Source organism: Panthera tigris, chromosome F2, assembly GCF_018350195.1.
Source record: "Panthera tigris isolate Pti1 chromosome F2, P.tigris_Pti1_mat1.1, whole genome shotgun sequence".
Classification (NCBI taxonomy): Eukaryota; Metazoa; Chordata; class Mammalia; order Carnivora; family Felidae; genus Panthera; species Panthera tigris.
The window spans coordinates 26,180,001-26,197,500 of NC_056676.1; the positions used below are offsets into that span (position 1 = coordinate 26,180,001).

Here is a 17,500-nt window from a genome sequence, read left to right on the forward strand (position 1 = left end):
TAAACATGAGGAAGGATGGAAATTAACCTTCATTATTGCAATTAAAATTATCCTTTCATTCCGGCCTCATTAGAAAGAATACTGTACCAGTAATTATAATTTAGAATTATTTGTAGTTGAATAACATCCTTTGTTATATTCAAGTTTTATAACAGTCAAACTTTATCAAATACATTGATTGATAGATAATTACTCAGTTTTTTGTTTTATTGGTTTTTTTCCAGATTTGTTTTTGAGTACATATATGCTATTGGATTTTCCTCACTTATTATGAGTATAAACCACTTTACAACCTTCTGTATTTTAGGGATTGAAAATTATTAAGTAGGCAGCATCTGAATCAAAATGAATTATGTCATTTTTATATTAGCCATCTCATGTAAGCTAAATAATCCCATAACTGACAGATAATCATTGGCTCATCTATTTGGCAGTACTTATTTGTAATTAGATTTCATTTTTTAGTTTAAAATGCATTAAAATGGCATTGTTTTTTGAGAATATTGGGATGTCCTTAATAACAGAAAAATGAATTGTGATCTCATTTCAAAATTTTGTCTCGGGTAACAAACAGCGTTTAGTTCAAATAAAGTTGTGGACATAAACTATGAGTAATCACAAAACTTAATCAAAACCCTCCAAAATTGGCAGGCCCTTGTTTAATATATTTCTAGGATAAGACAATTCAGAAAAAGATCCCAGAGTTGATGCCCTACAATTTATCACGGAGGCCATAATACCTGAGATAGCACCCCTTTGAGTAGAAAAGGCATGTGTGCATAAAATGTAACTTCCATCATCTTTGCAAATAATCTTGATGACCTCCCTTATCCTCAAGAGTCTGTTCTTGTTATGTTATTACATCTCAGTTTTCTCTTCTTCTTCTTATCAATGGCATCTATTTCTGGGGTGCTTGGCTGTAAATGGGGGGAGGCAGCCTTTATTTATAACTTCTTTTTAATTTAAAATAAGATGGTATTTAGGAAGCTCCTAACTTACATTAAGATCATGGTTTAATTAACTAAGTTAATTAGCCAAAAAATATTGAAGCTGACACATATATTGGGTGGAATACTATAGCCAACAGTGACAGCAATGGCTATGAAGTAATGGCCCTAAAATTTAACTCTTTGCTTCCTTGCTACAACACGGTATGTTACTAAATTAAAAAACAGTAGAATAGACTGTTGATGAATATTAACAGTATAATATATTGTTGATGAATATTAATAAGGTAAAAATAAGAACATGGATTATTTATACCAAATATGTTCACCAACCTATAGCAAATGTAGTAAATTGTAAAATTTACTTAGTAAAATGTTTCAAACCATGAAAGCAATATTTTTGATCCTTTGTAGTACAAACATTAGAATATATAAGCTTATGAAAACAAGGCCATAGCTATAAATTTAATAGATTTAGAAGTTTATGGGAGGTTTATTCTATAGCTGATGTTCCGTAGGGCCCGCAAGCAACCAGAGTCATGGAGATTATCTTTTAACTGGCGTGTGACAGTTTTTGATAGCATAGGGAATTGGACCAACCTATTATTTGGTCATGTCTAATTCTACCACGTACACAAAAGAATGATAAGGGAATATGACATAGTATTACTCTTTTTAAGGGAATGTATTCTTACTCATTAATAAGGAACTCTTTAAGAAAACTCTTTCAGTACCACAGGAGAAAGCAACTGGTAGACATTTGCTGATTTAAATGCAATCATTTTATAGAACTTGATCTGACACCATAGGGAGTAAGTTTTATTTGCAAGATACTGTATAGCATAGTGTCTTCCTAATGTTATTTTTCACACTTTTAAAACAATAGCAAAAAGGCTGTTTTGAGAAGGAAAAACATATTTTTTGATGCCAGAATTAATTCTGAGATAAACATTCCTGTTTTTGACCTAACTTTTGGATATCAAGTACTTGGGTATTGTTTAATCAATGGAATGAAATTCTTCAGTCAGTCTCAAATTTAAGTTCATTCAAATACAAATATGATAAATCATTTTTTTCAAATATTTACAAAGAATCTAAATTTCTCCAAGGCACATGTATATACAGGACAAATGAACTAATTCAAATAAAATCTAATGTTTGTAAATCCAGAAATCAATAGCAGTGTAATTTGTTGAAACATAGTGCTAATTCTGTACCTACCACAAACCTCGAGGGAATAAAATTATTGTCGTTGTGTCATTTAACTTCTATTTTTTTAAATTTTGGTCTCTTCAGAGTCACCTTACTTTTAAATTTCTTTCTGAATGTGAAATTCCTAAAATTTATATGGTAAAAAACACGCATCTCTATTCAGGTTAGAAAAAGAACATATTTTTTGGTTCGTTTTTACTTTGTTTCCATAACATCCTTGACCTTATTTTTAAATTAAAACTGGGTTATTTTGCAATAAGGTGCAATTTGTTCATTTATATGAACCGTATGTGGATTGAAAAAAAATCAAGATAAATCTTCATGCACAGCATACAATCAGATTACGCCTAGACTCTATATTTACGCGGGGTCTGATAGCAATCAATGGTTTAGCTTCATTGCATTTCAAGATGTATTTGCACCCAGTTGTCCAGTGATAGTGTCCTCACCCTGGAAATAATTTAGTTGCAAATTGACTGGAAGATGGTGAAAATTGAAAGTTAAAATTAGAAATACTCATAATAAACAGCAGAAAAAAGGTCAGATGATGCCGCGCTATGATGAGATTGGAATGGATGGTAAATGAGGTTTTGTGTTTGTCGTGAGATGTATGTGACATGCCTACCCAATGTCGCTGTAATATCCAGCCTCACAGAGGAGATTATCGGGAAAATTGATGCTGGAAAGAATTTTCTGTTAGATTGGGAAATTAGAATTGCACTCTTTTCTTTGATGTGTGTGAAGCCCCTGCACATTACATTGTTCATCTAGGCAAAATTCTAAACCATCTTTAACACCGAATATTCGGATTAACCTCATAAAACAATTGTCTTCTTGAGATCCGGGCCATAATGTTATGTTTACGGCCAACTGCTGAAACATCTGAAGTAAAACGTAAATCGCAAAAAGCAGCGACAGATATGTAATTTTTAAATCCTGTACACACCATGTAATAATATTAGCTTAGTTTCTGAATTATAACTAGTCAGTTCTTCTCAGTATTTTGAAATGTTTTCAGTGTCCAAGGATTTTAGAAGAAAGATAAGTAATTAAATGTTAGTCAAAGGAACTATTTTCCAAGTTAGCATTTGTGAATGGGAGTAGATTAGCTTTAATGTGATAAAGGCATCCTGAGACACCAGAGAGCATGTGTTCTGGATGAATCTTTCAAGGTCACCTAGGGTTATCTAAACATGAGACAGAAGTACATTTTAAAATATATTTATAAAGTCCACTTAGTAGATAAAAAGAAGTGTGCTTTTTGCCTTTTGAGATTACCATCATTTAAAAGTGTTTGTTCAGTCATTTTAGGGATTCAGTGGATTTAGAGTCAGAGCTATTTGAAAAACATGTCATTTTTCAGAATTTGATATTGTTAGTCTTTTAAAATTGAGGTGTTCTATTCTTTTTTTTGGGAATCAGGAATAATCACACCAGAAAAGGAGCTAAAAGTCAGTGTGGGAGGGGGGACCCAGCCACTCCTGCTGGCGAAAGAAGAGGATGTTGCGACAAAAAGATCAAAACCTGCAGAGGACAACAAATTCTGTCACGAGCAGGTAGATACGTTTCTTCCCTTTGCTGTGTAAACCTGTTTATTATTATTATTATCGTGGTTACTGTTGTTGTTGACTGTTATTATTATTATCATTGTTACTGTTGTTGTTGTTGTTGCTCCTGAGGGTTATAGAGCCCCACACGATTTCATGCTGTTGAAGTGTATGTAGATACTGTGATCAGCAGCATAACGAACTCTTGGTGTTACTTCTAATGTTCTGAAGTCATCCGAGGGCGTCAACTAACAGCGGCCATGTTTATTCCATATTCTCCAGTTCTTTCAGTGTCCTTATTGCAACTACAATAGTAGGGACCAAAGTCGTATCCAGATGCATGTCCTGTCACAGCACTCGGTGCAGCCGGTCATCTGCTGTCCGCTCTGTCAGGACGTCCTCAGCAACAAAATGCACCTCCAGCTGCATCTGACGCATTTGCACAGTGTGTCTCCGGATTGTGTGGAGAAGCTGCTTATGACAGTAAGGATACCGCATGTTGATGCACGTGTGACATGTTCTCTGCAAGAGTCTCAGTGCAAAATCTGTAATTGTTGGTTGAGGAATTTATTTTTTCTGCCCACTTAAAGCTCTCTTACAGACTGTGTTATGGAAATCACAACCAAGGCCCATTTGTTCTCTCTTTTGCTTCTGGAGGGGAAAAAAAAAAAAATGATATAAGGCATAGCTTATTCAGGAGAAAATTTTTAAAATTTTCTAAAAGTGTTTATTTTTGAGAGAGAAAGACCGAGAGCAAGCAAGGGAAGGGGAGAAAGAGAGGGAGACACAGAATCCGAAGCAGGCTCCAGGCTCTGAGCTGTCAGCACGGAGCCCGATGCGGGGCTCGAACTCACAGACCGTGAGATCATGACCTGAGCCGAAGCTGGACGCTTAACCGACTGAGCCACCCTGGTGCCCCTTCAGTAGTGTATTTTACCGTCTTACTTTTTATCGGTTATGTTAACTAAATGACTCATGTGGGCGTGCGGAGTTTCAAAATCTCTTGGTTATCATTTTAAAACAACAGACCTACAAAAACCTTCAAATCGTAGTTTAAAAAATAAAAGAATACAGCATCGCAACACCATTGATCTAAAATTCAAAGGGATAGCCTTGGCCTGTAAGATCCACAAAATGTCCCCGCTTTCGTTTGGAAAATGTTAAGTGGGTTATGCTCCTGCCAAATGCAGATGTGATGGAATCTGATTTCTGGGCTACATTTGACATGAACACCTGTGGTTCTCACAGGTGCCTGTGCCTGATGTGATGATGCCGAACAGTTTGCTACTGCCAGCAGCTGCCTCTGAGAAATCGGAGCGGGACACATCTGCAGCCATCACAGCTGAGGCATCTGGGAAATATTCAGGTATGCCAGCCTGGGAGCAAGATCTAGGGGAAAACACGCTCAGGGGCACGCATTTGTGGGGACGATCCAGGATTGTTACTGTCAAAGGTTTTTGTTTGTTTGTTTGTTTGTTTGTTTTTAAACATAGAGGGAAAAAACTGTGGTGTTTCCAAGAGTAACATTTTCCAAGGCATATTTTGGATCTATCTGTTCATCTGTTACTGCCCTCGGGGGACTTAAGTGTCGATGACCAAGAATAGTCTGTGTGTCCTAATTCCTGAACACTGAGGTTATGGCCCTTGATATCATGCTGATTGCAGCATACTGTAATTACTTTTGACTTGCCTTTTTTCCTCTCCTGAAATTCCCTGAGGTCGGGGGTGATTTCTTGTTCATGCCCAGCACCAAGCACAGTGCTTGGCACATAGTAGTTGCTCAGTAAATATTTCTTCAAAGAATCAACTAAGCGGAAATCTTTAGAGGTTCCCACCTAACGATATTTACCGGCATTTAAGCAGTAGGCTTTCTTCCGGTAAACGACCTATTTGTGCTTTCTTCTACACAGGCGAGAGTCCAGTGGATGACAAAAGTGCGGCAGGTCTTGACGATTCAAAGGCTAGCGTGGAAATAAAGAGTGAGGAGCAGAAACCAACTAAAGAACCCATGGAAGTGTCAGAATGGAATAAAAATAGCAGTAAGGATGTGAAAGTCCCTGACGCTCTCCAAGACCAGCTGAGTGAGCAGCAAAAAAGGCAACCACTCTCGGTGTCGGACCGCCACGTTTATAAGTATCGCTGTAACCACTGCAGTCTGGCTTTCAAGACTATGCAGAAGCTTCAGATACATTCCCAGTATCACGCGATTCGGGCTGCGACGATGTGTAATCTCTGTCAGCGTAGTTTCCGTACATTCCAGGCTTTAAAAAAACACTTGGAAGCAGGCCACCCCGAGCTGAGTGAAGCTGAACTTCAGCAGCTGTATGCCTCCTTGCCCGTGAATGGTGAACTTTGGGCGGAGAGCGAACCTATGGCACAGGACGACCATGCCCTGGAGCAGGAAATGGAGAGAGAGTATGAGGTGGACCACGAAGGGAAGGCAAGTCCTGTAGGAAGCGACAGTAGCTCTATTCCTGATGACATGGGCTCCGAACCAAAGCGGACCTTACCTTTTAGAAAAGGGCCAAATTTTACGATGGAAAAATTCCTGGATCCATCCCGCCCGTATAAATGTACAGTGTGTAAAGAGTCGTTCACCCAAAAGAACATTCTCTTGGTCCATTATAATTCAGTTTCTCATCTGCATAAGTTGAAGAAGGTTTTGCAGGAAGCCTCCAGTCCTGTTCCGCAAGAAACCAACAGCAGCACAGATAACAAACCCTATAAGTGCAGCATCTGCAACGTTGCGTACAGCCAAAGCTCGACACTGGAAATCCATATGAGGTCCGTGCTCCACCAGACGAAGGCGAGGGCTGCCAAGCTGGAGCCGAGCGGCCACGTGGCTGGTGGGCACGGCATGGCGGCCAACAGTAGTCCCGGCCAAGGGATGCTAGATTCCATGAGTTTAGCGACAGTAAGCAGCAAAGATGCCCACTTAGATGCCAAAGAATTAAATAAAAAGCAAACTCCGGAATTAATCTCTGCCCAGCCTACCCATCACCCACTGCAGTCACCAGCACAAATCCAGATGCAGTTACAGCACGAGTTACAACAGCAGGCCGCGTTCTTTCAGCCTCAGTTTCTCAACCCTGCCTTTTTGCCTCATTTCCCTATGACCCCAGAAGCTCTGTTGCAGTTTCAGCAGCCTCAGTTTCTCTTCCCATTCTACATCCCTGGGACGGAGTTCAGCTTGGGGCCAGATCTGGGCTTGCCCGGCTCGGCCACGTTTGGCATGCCCGGCATGACAGGAATGGCTGGATCCTTGCTGGAAGACTTGAAGCAGCAGATTCAAACCCAGCACCACGTTGGCCAAACTCAACTGCAAATACTACAGCAACAAGCACAACAGTACCAGGCCAGCCAGCCCCAGCTGCAGCCCCAGAAGCAGCAGCAGCAGCAGCAGCAGCAGCAGCAGCAGCAGCAGCAACAGCAGCAACAGCAGCAGCAGCAGCAGCAACAGCAACAGCAGCAACAGCAGGCAGCAAGCAAATTATTGAAACAAGAGCAGACGAGCGGAGCCAGTTCAGACTGCCCTGTCCTGAAGGACGGGCCGTCTTACAAGGAGGCAGAAGAGATTGCTGAAAAGCAAGAAAAGCCAAAGCAAGAATATTCCAGCGAAGGCGAAGGACTCAAAGAAGGCAAAGACCTCAAGAAGCAAAAATCCTCGGAACCCTGCATCCCACCGCCCCGAATAGCTTCGGGGGCCAGAGGAAATGCAGCCAAGGCTTTATTGGAAAACTTTGGTTTTGAACTGGTCATCCAGTACAACGAAAACAGGCAGAAGGTACAGAAGAAGGGCAAAAGTGGTGAAGGGGAAAACACTGACAAACTGGAATGCGGGACGTGTGGCAAGTTGTTTTCCAATGTTCTTATTTTGAAGAGTCACCAAGAACATGTCCACGGGCAATTTTTTCCATACGGAGCACTAGAAAAATTTGCTCGTCAGTACAGGGAGGCCTATGACAAGCTGTATCCAATTTCGCCATCTTCACCAGAAACGCCACCTCCTCCCCCTCCCCCGCCTCCTCTGCCTCCAGCTCCTCCGCAGCCTTCTTCCTTGGGTCCCGTGAAACTCCCAAGCACGGTTTCCACTCCTCTGCAAGCACCACCACCCACTCCCCCTCCGCCACCACCCCCGCCCCCTCCCCCGCCCCCTCCCCCACCCCCTCCCCCTTCGGCTCCCCCCCAGGTCCAGCTGCCTGTTTCTCTGGACCTTCCACTCTTTCCTTCCATTATGATGCAGCCCGTGCAGCACCCGGCACTCCCTCCCCAGCTCGCCCTGCAGCTGCCCCAGATGGACACTCTGTCTGCCGATCTCACTCAGCTTTGCCAACAGCAGCTCGGAATAGATCCCAACTTCTTAAGGCATTCTCAGTTCAAACGCCCGCGGACAAGAATTACCGACGACCAGCTAAAAATCCTGAGGGCTTACTTTGACATCAACAATTCCCCGAGTGAAGAGCAGATCCAAGAAATGGCGGAGAAATCGGGCCTCTCTCAAAAAGTTATCAAGCACTGGTTTCGAAATACGCTTTTTAAGGAACGGCAGCGAAACAAGGATTCACCCTACAACTTCAGTAACCCTCCCATAACTGTTTTGGAAGATATCCGAATTGATCCACAGCCCTCCTCTTTAGAACATTACAAATCGGATGCGTCGTTCAGCAAAAGGTCTTCTAGAACGAGATTTACCGACTACCAGCTTAGGGTTCTCCAAGACTTCTTCGACACAAACGCTTACCCAAAGGATGATGAAATAGAACAACTCTCCACTGTTCTCAATCTCCCCACCCGGGTGATTGTCGTGTGGTTCCAGAATGCTCGTCAGAAAGCACGCAAGAGTTACGAGAACCAAGCAGAAACGAAAGACAACGAGAAGAGGGAACTCACTAACGAACGGTATATTCGAACAAGCAACATGCAGTACCAGTGTAAAAAGTGCAATGTGGTTTTCCCCCGGATCTTTGACTTGATTACGCATCAGAAGAAGCAGTGTTACAAGGATGAAGATGATGATGCCCAAGATGAGAGCCAAACCGAAGACTCCATGGATGCCACCGACCAAGTGGTGTATAAGCACTGCACAGCGTCTGGTCAGACGGACGCGGCCAAAAACCCTGCTGCCCCTGCAGCGAGCTCTGGCTCCGGGACGAGCACCCCCTTGATCCCGTCACCCAAACCGGACCTTGAGAAGACCTCTCCGAAACCCGAATATCCCACAGAAAAGCCAAAGCAGAGTGACCCCTCTCCCCCTTCTCAAGGCAGCAAGCCAGCCCTGCCATCAGCGTCAACCTCCTCAGACCCACCCCAGGCCTCGGCAGCTCCGCCACAGCCCCAGCCACCGAAACAACCCCCACTCGTCGGAAGACCTCCGTCGGCCTCGCAAACCCCGGTCCCTTCCAGCCCACTGCAGATTTCCATGACTTCTCTCCAGAACAGTCTACCTCCACAGTTACTACAATACCAATGTGATCAGTGTACGGTTGCCTTCCCCACTCTGGAACTCTGGCAGGAGCACCAGCACATGCACTTCCTTGCTGCTCAAAACCAATTCCTCCACTCGCCCTTCTTGGAAAGGCCCATGGATATGCCCTACATGATATTCGACCCCAACAACCCGCTGATGACCGGACAGCTGCTGAGTGGTTCTCTGGCCCAGATGCCACCTCAGACCGGCTCCTCCCACGCCACAGCGCCCTCCACGGTCGCTGCTTCCCTGAAAAGGAAACTGGATGACAAAGAGGACAATGCTTGCAGTGAAAAGGAGGGAGGGAACAGCGGTGAGGACCAACACCGCGATAAGCGCTTGAGAACCACAATCACCCCGGAACAACTGGAAATACTCTATGAGAAGTACTTGCTGGATTCCAACCCTACCAGGAAAATGCTTGATCATATTGCACGTGAAGTGGGGCTGAAGAAACGGGTCGTGCAAGTCTGGTTCCAGAACACCCGAGCTCGAGAAAGGAAAGGCCAGTTCCGGGCAGTGGGCCCAGCACAGTCCCACAAACGGTGTCCTTTCTGTCGAGCCCTGTTCAAGGCAAAGTCAGCCTTAGAAAGCCACATCCGCTCTCGGCACTGGAATGAAGGAAAGCAGGCGGGTTACAGCTTGCCACCAAGCCCTTTGATATCAGCAGAAGATGGGGGAGAGAGCCCTCAGAAATACATTTATTTTGATTATCCGTCTCTGCCGCTAACTAAAATGGATCTATCAAGTGAGAACGAATTGGCTTCCACAGTGTCCACGCCTGTGAGCAAAACCGCAGAGCTGTCGCCGAAGAATCTTCTAAGCCCTTCCTCTTTTAAAGCAGAATGTTCTGAGGATGTAGAGAATTTAAATGCCCCTCCTGCTGAGGCAGGGTATGATCAAAATAAAACTGATTTTGATGAGACTTCATCGATTAATACAGCGATCAGTGACGCCACCACCGGCGACGAGGGCACCGCTGAGATGGAAAGCACCACGGGAAGTTCCGGAGATGTGAAGCCAGCTTTATCTCCTAAAGAGCCCAAAACTCTGGACGCTTTGCCAAAACCCGCGACCACACCCACCACGGAGGTCTGCGATGAAAAATTTCTCTTCTCTCTCACGAGTCCCTCCATCCATTTCAACGATAAGGACGGCGACCACGACCAAAGCTTTTATATCACAGATGACCCCGATGACAATGCCGACCGCAGCGAAACATCCAGCATAGCAGACCCGAGTTCACCGAATCCCTTTGGATCCAGCAATCCTTTTAAATCCAAAAGCAACGATCGACCAGGTCACAAGCGTTTCAGAACCCAAATGAGCAATCTTCAACTCAAGGTTCTCAAGGCTTGCTTCAGTGACTACCGAACTCCCACCATGCAAGAATGTGAGATGTTAGGCAATGAGATTGGCCTGCCCAAACGCGTGGTCCAGGTGTGGTTCCAAAATGCAAGGGCAAAGGAAAAGAAGTTTAAAATTAACATAGGGAAGCCTTTCATGATTAATCAAAGTGGAACAGAAGGCACCAAACCGGAATGTACCCTCTGCGGGGTGAAGTACTCTGCCCGCTTGTCCATCAGAGATCATATTTTCTCCAAACAGCACATTTCAAAAGTGAGGGAGACCGTGGGGAGCCAGCTCGATCGGGAGAAAGATTACTTGGCTCCGACCACCGTTCGACAGCTGATGGCACAGCAAGAACTTGATCGTATCAAGAAAGCTTCAGATGTGCTGGGCTTAGCAGTGCAGCAGCCAGGCATGATGGACAGCGGCTCCCTCCATGGCATCAGTCTGCCGGCGGCCTACCCAGGACTCCCCGGCCTCCCTCCGGTTCTGCTCCCTGGAATGAATGGTCCATCCTCCTTGCCTGGATTTCCACAAAATTCAAACAGTAAGTCCTTTCCAGGAGAGTCAGACTAATTAATAAGTTAATATGAGGTAGCCGGTCACAGGTGACCAAGAACGGGGTACATATGGGTCTCTTTTCATTTCAGGAAGTGAAATCTTTACATTATTTGAAATATATATTTTACTGGCTATAATTAAGAACCAGAAAGTGAGTCAACCTGAACGTATACAGAAGAATAAAGACTAGGTGGGTCATAGCAGTGTCTCAGAAATACATTAATTATCTGTATCATTACACCCTTAGTTCTCAGAAGTATTCTTTTTCTATAATCATTTTAATACTCATTTCAAATGGCATTTTAGCACAAACGTGGCATAATATTCGATATACATATTAATAAAGCAAAGCATTAAATAATACATATTTTGGATCTTAATTTATGTTCTTTCCAAGGAAAAGTTTTGTTTGTTTTTTGGGTTTTTTTGTTTTGTTTTTTCTTCTTAAGTACCAGGAAGTTCAAAACTTCAAGGTCCTCTAGACACAGGAATTCACCTACGTTACACCTAACAGATAATAAACTTACCTTCAAAGTTTAATTCCTAAAAATATGACTTCTGTGATAATTTGCAATTTAGCATTGCTATAAGATTTTTATTTTTGTAGCATCAGTCGTTTCTTGTTATTTAAGTAAATTTAAAACCTTAGAAATATATTGATATTAACTCTATGACTTTCTATCCCCACCCCTACCCCAGGTCTATAATTAAGTTATAACTAAACTATAAAGTCGTTTGAGGCAACCCCAGATGATGAACCCAATTCTGTGTTCATCAAGAGAAATAGAACTTATGCAGTTTCGATTTTGCGAATAAGAATAGGTATCCAATTATATTGGGTTGAAAAAGCTTGACTGTAGTGCACTAGGCAATCACACAGCCAAACTCACTGTTTTATATGTTATATAAACATTACATATTATGCAAAACAGAAACAAAAAGGTCCTCTTATAACTTCTTCCTTAAAGTACGTTTTATTTTTCAAATTCACAGTGATGTTTTTCATACAAAACAAAGAAAAAACAGCGATGTCTTCCTTTTTTACAAGGACATTTTGACATTATCTAGAATGAGCTCATTGCAAATCCAGAAAGTTTCTAAAACACACTGAACTGTTTTCATTTTCACAAATTGGACTTTTACATAAATTTCAAACTTTTCGATTTCATCTTTCTCTTATAAAATTGCCATGTGATTGTGGGAAGATACTCCTATTTTAACTTTCAGCTTGGGAGACATGAAAACAATGATATCGAATGGCCCCTTGCCCAACTGCTGTCTCCTCTGGGTCCCCCGTCCCGAATGACTAATTGGCATTGGAGAGAAGCAGAATCAATTTACACATATGGGAATGTGCTCAAGAACGATTCTGCAGTGGCCCTCCCTGTAACTCTCCATAACTATCATACCAACTACTTTGCCTCTAAGTAGTATTTTGAGCTTAATTATCTGGTGGTTATTCTTGGGGCCTTAAAATGTGAGAGCTATAATTGCATGTTTTGTTTGTACATTTATATTAAGTCAGATATAATTGGTTTTTTTTTTAATGTTTTATTTATTTTTGAGAGAGTGAGAGAGTGCAAGCAGGGGAGGGGCAGAGAGGGAAGGGGACAGAGGATCCAAAGCAGGCTCCTTGCTGACGGCAGTGAGCCCAATGTGGGGCTCAATCTCACGAACTGGGAGATCATGACCTGAGCTCAAGTCAGACACTCAACTGACTGAGCCACCGGGGCGCCCGCAGAAGTAATTGTTTTAAGAATAATGCAGTGCTTGATTTTTTTTTTGCATATGAATGTGTTAGTCTTCCAGTCCTGTGTCACATATCACTATGATTATTGACACATAGAAAAAGGTCTTATGTGGAAAAACGCCTAGGATCAGTTATGTAAAATAGAGATTTTTCCACATAATGTCTGATGTGGAAAAGCTCCTATGGGCAGTTATGTAAAATTTACAGTTATGTAAAATATTAAATGAAGTATTATGAAAAATAGAGTATAATTTGATATTTTCCACGCACTAGGAACAGTTTAAGTGTCCGCGTTCATCTACAAGTCTGTTTGGATGGCTGCTGAGTGTGTAGCTACCCCCTACTGCTGAGTGTGTAGCTACCCCCTATACGGCAGCCAAAGCATCTTGTTTTCTCTCCGCTGGATCACAGGCCTTGCTTGTAGAGCGGGTGCTTCCCTGACCGCCCTTCTGATTTGTCACTCTGAAACCGGTACCCAGAGGGCCTATATGAGAGAAGGTGAGAAGGGAGGAGAGAAATGTTTATGAAATACTTAAACAGCCTACCCTTTCTCCTCATTCAACTCACCATAAATATAATTTGCATCCTCCCCCCTGGAAAGGTGGGCTCTGCGTGTAAGTATCAGAGGTGCAGAAGGATGTTGGAGGCATCTCTTCCGTGAGCAGTATAAACGCATGGGGAACTGAGGAATCCGGTGCTATGAACCTGTTGCCTTATTCAATCGTGGGCCAAAACAGACCAGAGAGTGTTACAAAGAGAAAAGGTCCGTGAACGTACTTGCTAGAATTTGCAACTTCTCTTGCATTTGTTCTTGTTTGCTATGGATTTTAAACATTAACACAGCAGAGGTACCAGCAGGACCCTGTCTGAGAACCTCAGTTCCCCCACTTACAGTTCACATCAGTTTTAGGCTAATTTACCTGCGGTGGGTAATGCTGAATCTTTTAATTATCTCATAGGGTGGAGCTGGGGTTCTCTATCTTTCTATCATCATCTTTCTACTGTGTTATTTGTCATCAAACAAAAATCTCCCTCGCTTTATGGGAGAAGTAGACATACCAGCTAAGTGGAATCAAAAGGAGAAAATGACTTCCTAAGTAGAATATAGCTGTGTTTCTCACGTGCCCTGGGCTCTTGCAACCAGCTTGAAATACATATATGAGCAAACTTTGAGCTTATGACATGTTCATCTTGGGCCTACATTAATGGGATTTCACTATAGAAAAAGCTTCATTTTAAGATACCCCATCCCTTTGAAGGCAAACCTGAGGGTTTTCATCCTGAAGAAATCACTAAAAAGGAACTCCACGGAATATGAGATGTGCCATAAAGTAATGTCTGATTCCAAAGGCTACACCCCAAATTTGATTTAAGTTGCGATGCATACGTTCAGTTTTAGTGTTTATCAACCTCGTTTCATCACCCATTTTATTCTATTTTGGGTGGAATGGCTCTTCTGGCTTACCAGCTTTAATGCTTACCTTGCTTCCAACAAATCTTCAAATTATTTAGTCTTTCAAGATCGTAAGAAGGCTCTTTCAGGAATAATATACATCATGCGTGCCTGTTTCCTGAATGATTTCCTGAATGATATTCCGACCCTCTCTTCAGTATTACTAATCACTATTACTCATTTGCTAGTAAAATGAATTATTTTCTGCTTAAAAAAATTCCACATTTGTCTTTTTCTATCATGACCAGATGCAAAAAGAGCAAGTGGCAATAGAAAAGCACATGCCTGTATACCTGGAAAAAATTAGAAAAAATTAGAAAATTAGAAAAAATTAGAAAAATTTACATTTTGTCCTTTAGGATGTTGGCTTCCTTTGGCATTTTGCTCAAGATGATTAGAAAAATAACTTGATTTTCTATTTTTAACTTATTTACTTTGTCATTTTCAGCAGCGTCTAATTTTTATATCTTCCATTAGTGTTTGGAAATACTGTCTAACTCAATTTCCTTAAATGGAACTTTAGAACATGCCTTTTGCATTTTTCTCATACTTCAATATAATTTACCAGCACATTTGGGGTAAATCTAGATAAGAGTAATTTTAGCACAATTATCTTTGGCCCCATATACATAATAAGTTTTATTTTCACCTCAAAAAGAAATTTTCCCTCTGGGAAACCTAGATCAAGGAAACCTGGGAAAATAACTATATCTAAGTTCATTGTGAGGCAAGTATTTTCTTCTAAAAGCATAACTTTCAGGAAGAGGCAGCTGTTTCAGGAGAATCAAACCAAACAAACTAATGATAATAGGAGACTATCTGCAGAAAAATGTTTATCTCTCAGCGAAATTTCAAAGAACTGGAGTAGGAGTTAGGGAACAGGAACGAAACATCTTTAGCACTAGAACTTGGTAACAGACTTGAAAATTACACATGCATTTAGTTTATAGTTGCTACCACTTATTCTGTATCAGTTTTTCTCTTCTGTTTCCGATGTTCATACGTCAGTTGGCTACGGCCTGTTTTACGAGCTTATATTTTTACTGTAGGCCCAATGTTCATTGTTCATTACCCTTCATTTGCATCTCTTCTAAAATGTTTACTTAATAGCCGATTATTTAACTCAGATTACTCCTCAAGATGTTGAATTCCTGAAAACCCCTGCTGGTCTTTGACTATAGGAGTTAGGATTGCTATCACGGTCTTCTAAAAATTTTCATGGCATTTCATTATATGATCTCTCGATAGGAATGCGCAGACCCCATCTGATGGGAAAGGCTGGGTCCACAAGTATTGATCCATTTTGTTTTCTAACTACCACTGCTGTTTTAAGTCTTTTAGTTCCTTAAAATTTCTCATCTTAAATTTTATCATGTCAGACAGGCAAGCCAGCAATTTTCCTAGAGGTAGGGAGCAAAAGCAGTTAGGTGGAGAGAGGTGCAATTGAATATGAAGTCTAGTTGAACTAGACCTAAAACTAAGGCTGGCTTCATAAGTAGGCAAAAGAGGCTGAGTACCAACCAACACAGTATTACTCTAGCAATGCAAGGAAGGTTCTTCTGTCCTTAATAAAGCTCCTTCCACCTGAATCACTCAGGCCTGAAATTCTATAATTAGATATTAATTCCTTTGACTTAATGAATTATCCTCTGTTAAGTGGAAAATAGCATTGAATATCCTGAAATCAGAATACTATAGAAACCCCAAATTACTTAACCTAGTGTATAATAAGCCTTTTCAGAAATAGGTATATTCAAATCTTTGGTTCTTTTCTGGCAAATCAAATTTTATAGAGAGGCAAGTGGAAAGAAGCAAGGCCTAGTAGTGTAGGAATGAAGGCAAGGGACTTGAGGGTTTAGGTGCCCCCCAAACAACTCTATTGCTTCACAGTGTTCTTAGGGCTGGTCTATGTCCCATGAATCTAAGAAGCCTATCACACCAAACTGGATTAAAGATTCAAGAATTCATTCATTCATTCCTACCATTCCTCTACAAATCTTAAACCATTTTCATTTAAATGTGTTTCCAGTGTGACAACCATTCTTCTGTAAAATGTAAATACTTGCTATCAGTTTCTCCTGGAATACAATGTTATTTTCAAGTTCTTTCTTTCTTTTCTTTCTTTCTTTCTTTCTTTTTTTTTTTTTGCATTTAAATATTTGTATTTTTTAACTTTTGAAATTAATTCAATTAGGAACTTTGAGTGGCAGCTATAAAATTTAGTTTCCCCAAACCACATCTCCCATTGAGTCATAGATTTCTCTCTGTCAAGTCACCTAACAGCTTTCAGATTCAATTTTCTTACTTAAAAAAAAAAAAAAAAGGAATTTTTAGCATCTGTCCCCACTTACCATTGAGGATATCGGGAAACTGTTCTCTGACATGATGGAAATTCCTTAGAGATTATCACTGATGCAACTACAGAAATTATTCCAAAGCAAGTCAGAGAAGAGTTGGGTGTGGTAAGGTTACAAAGAAGAGCAGCCAGTAAGAAGCTAGGCTAATTGACAGTAATATGATAATGATTAGGGTCAAGCTGAGAGTGATGTTGAGGGCTTCAGCATATCTTGAACGTTAAGCCTAAGAAAGCTTTCTCAGCTGGGCGAAGAAGTCTAATCAAAGTTTTTTTTCCTAGCTGAAGAAATAGAAGCATGCAGTTTTTTAATCACTTGTTTTCCTTTCTTTCTTCCTTCGTTTCCCCTTCCTTCCTCCCGTCCTCCCTTCCTCCCTCCCTTCCTTTCCTCTTTCCTTTTCCTTTTTCTTTTTTTCTCTTCTCTTTTCTTTTTTTCTTTTCTTTCTCCCAAATGTTGCATTTAGCATAGAGGCAAGACTGAACACTATTAAAAAGGTGGTTGTGTTAAATCTATGATCATTTTCTCCACAGTTGTACACTAATAATTTAAACTTGACTCACCTTCTGGTTAGTTCTTGCATCAACCCGTTAGGCCTCCATCACAGCCCTTGTTCTGATTGTTTGGTAGTGAGCGTTACCTCCTTCGAGAACAAACCACCACCCATTAGGCTCCTAGTCTGTTCCTGTTGCAGTCAACTTTATTTGCCTCTAAAAAAATATATTCAGGAAAGGCACAGACTTTTACAATTCCCTTTTCTCTCCTGAGCTGTGGTTTAGTTTCTCACCCAACTATCCAGCTCATAAAAACGGCTCTGTAATAGGTTATTACTATCCACTACATTCGACCGAGTACTTGAAGC

General features: G+C 41.3%; 1 protein-coding gene across 1 annotated transcript in view; it reads left to right on the plus strand.

Moving 5' to 3' along the window:
- Positions 1-17,500, plus strand: part of ZFHX4 (zinc finger homeobox 4) — a 157,567-nt gene that overhangs the window by 137,712 nt on the left and 2,355 nt on the right. The window contains exons 6-9 of the mRNA XM_042973389.1: positions 3,582-3,715; positions 3,989-4,189; positions 4,955-5,072; positions 5,617-11,070. Of these exons, the coding sequence (XP_042829323.1) occupies positions 3,582-3,715; positions 3,989-4,189; positions 4,955-5,072; positions 5,617-11,070 (5,907 nt within the window). The remainder of the gene's footprint in view (positions 1-3,581; positions 3,716-3,988; positions 4,190-4,954; positions 5,073-5,616; positions 11,071-17,500) is intronic.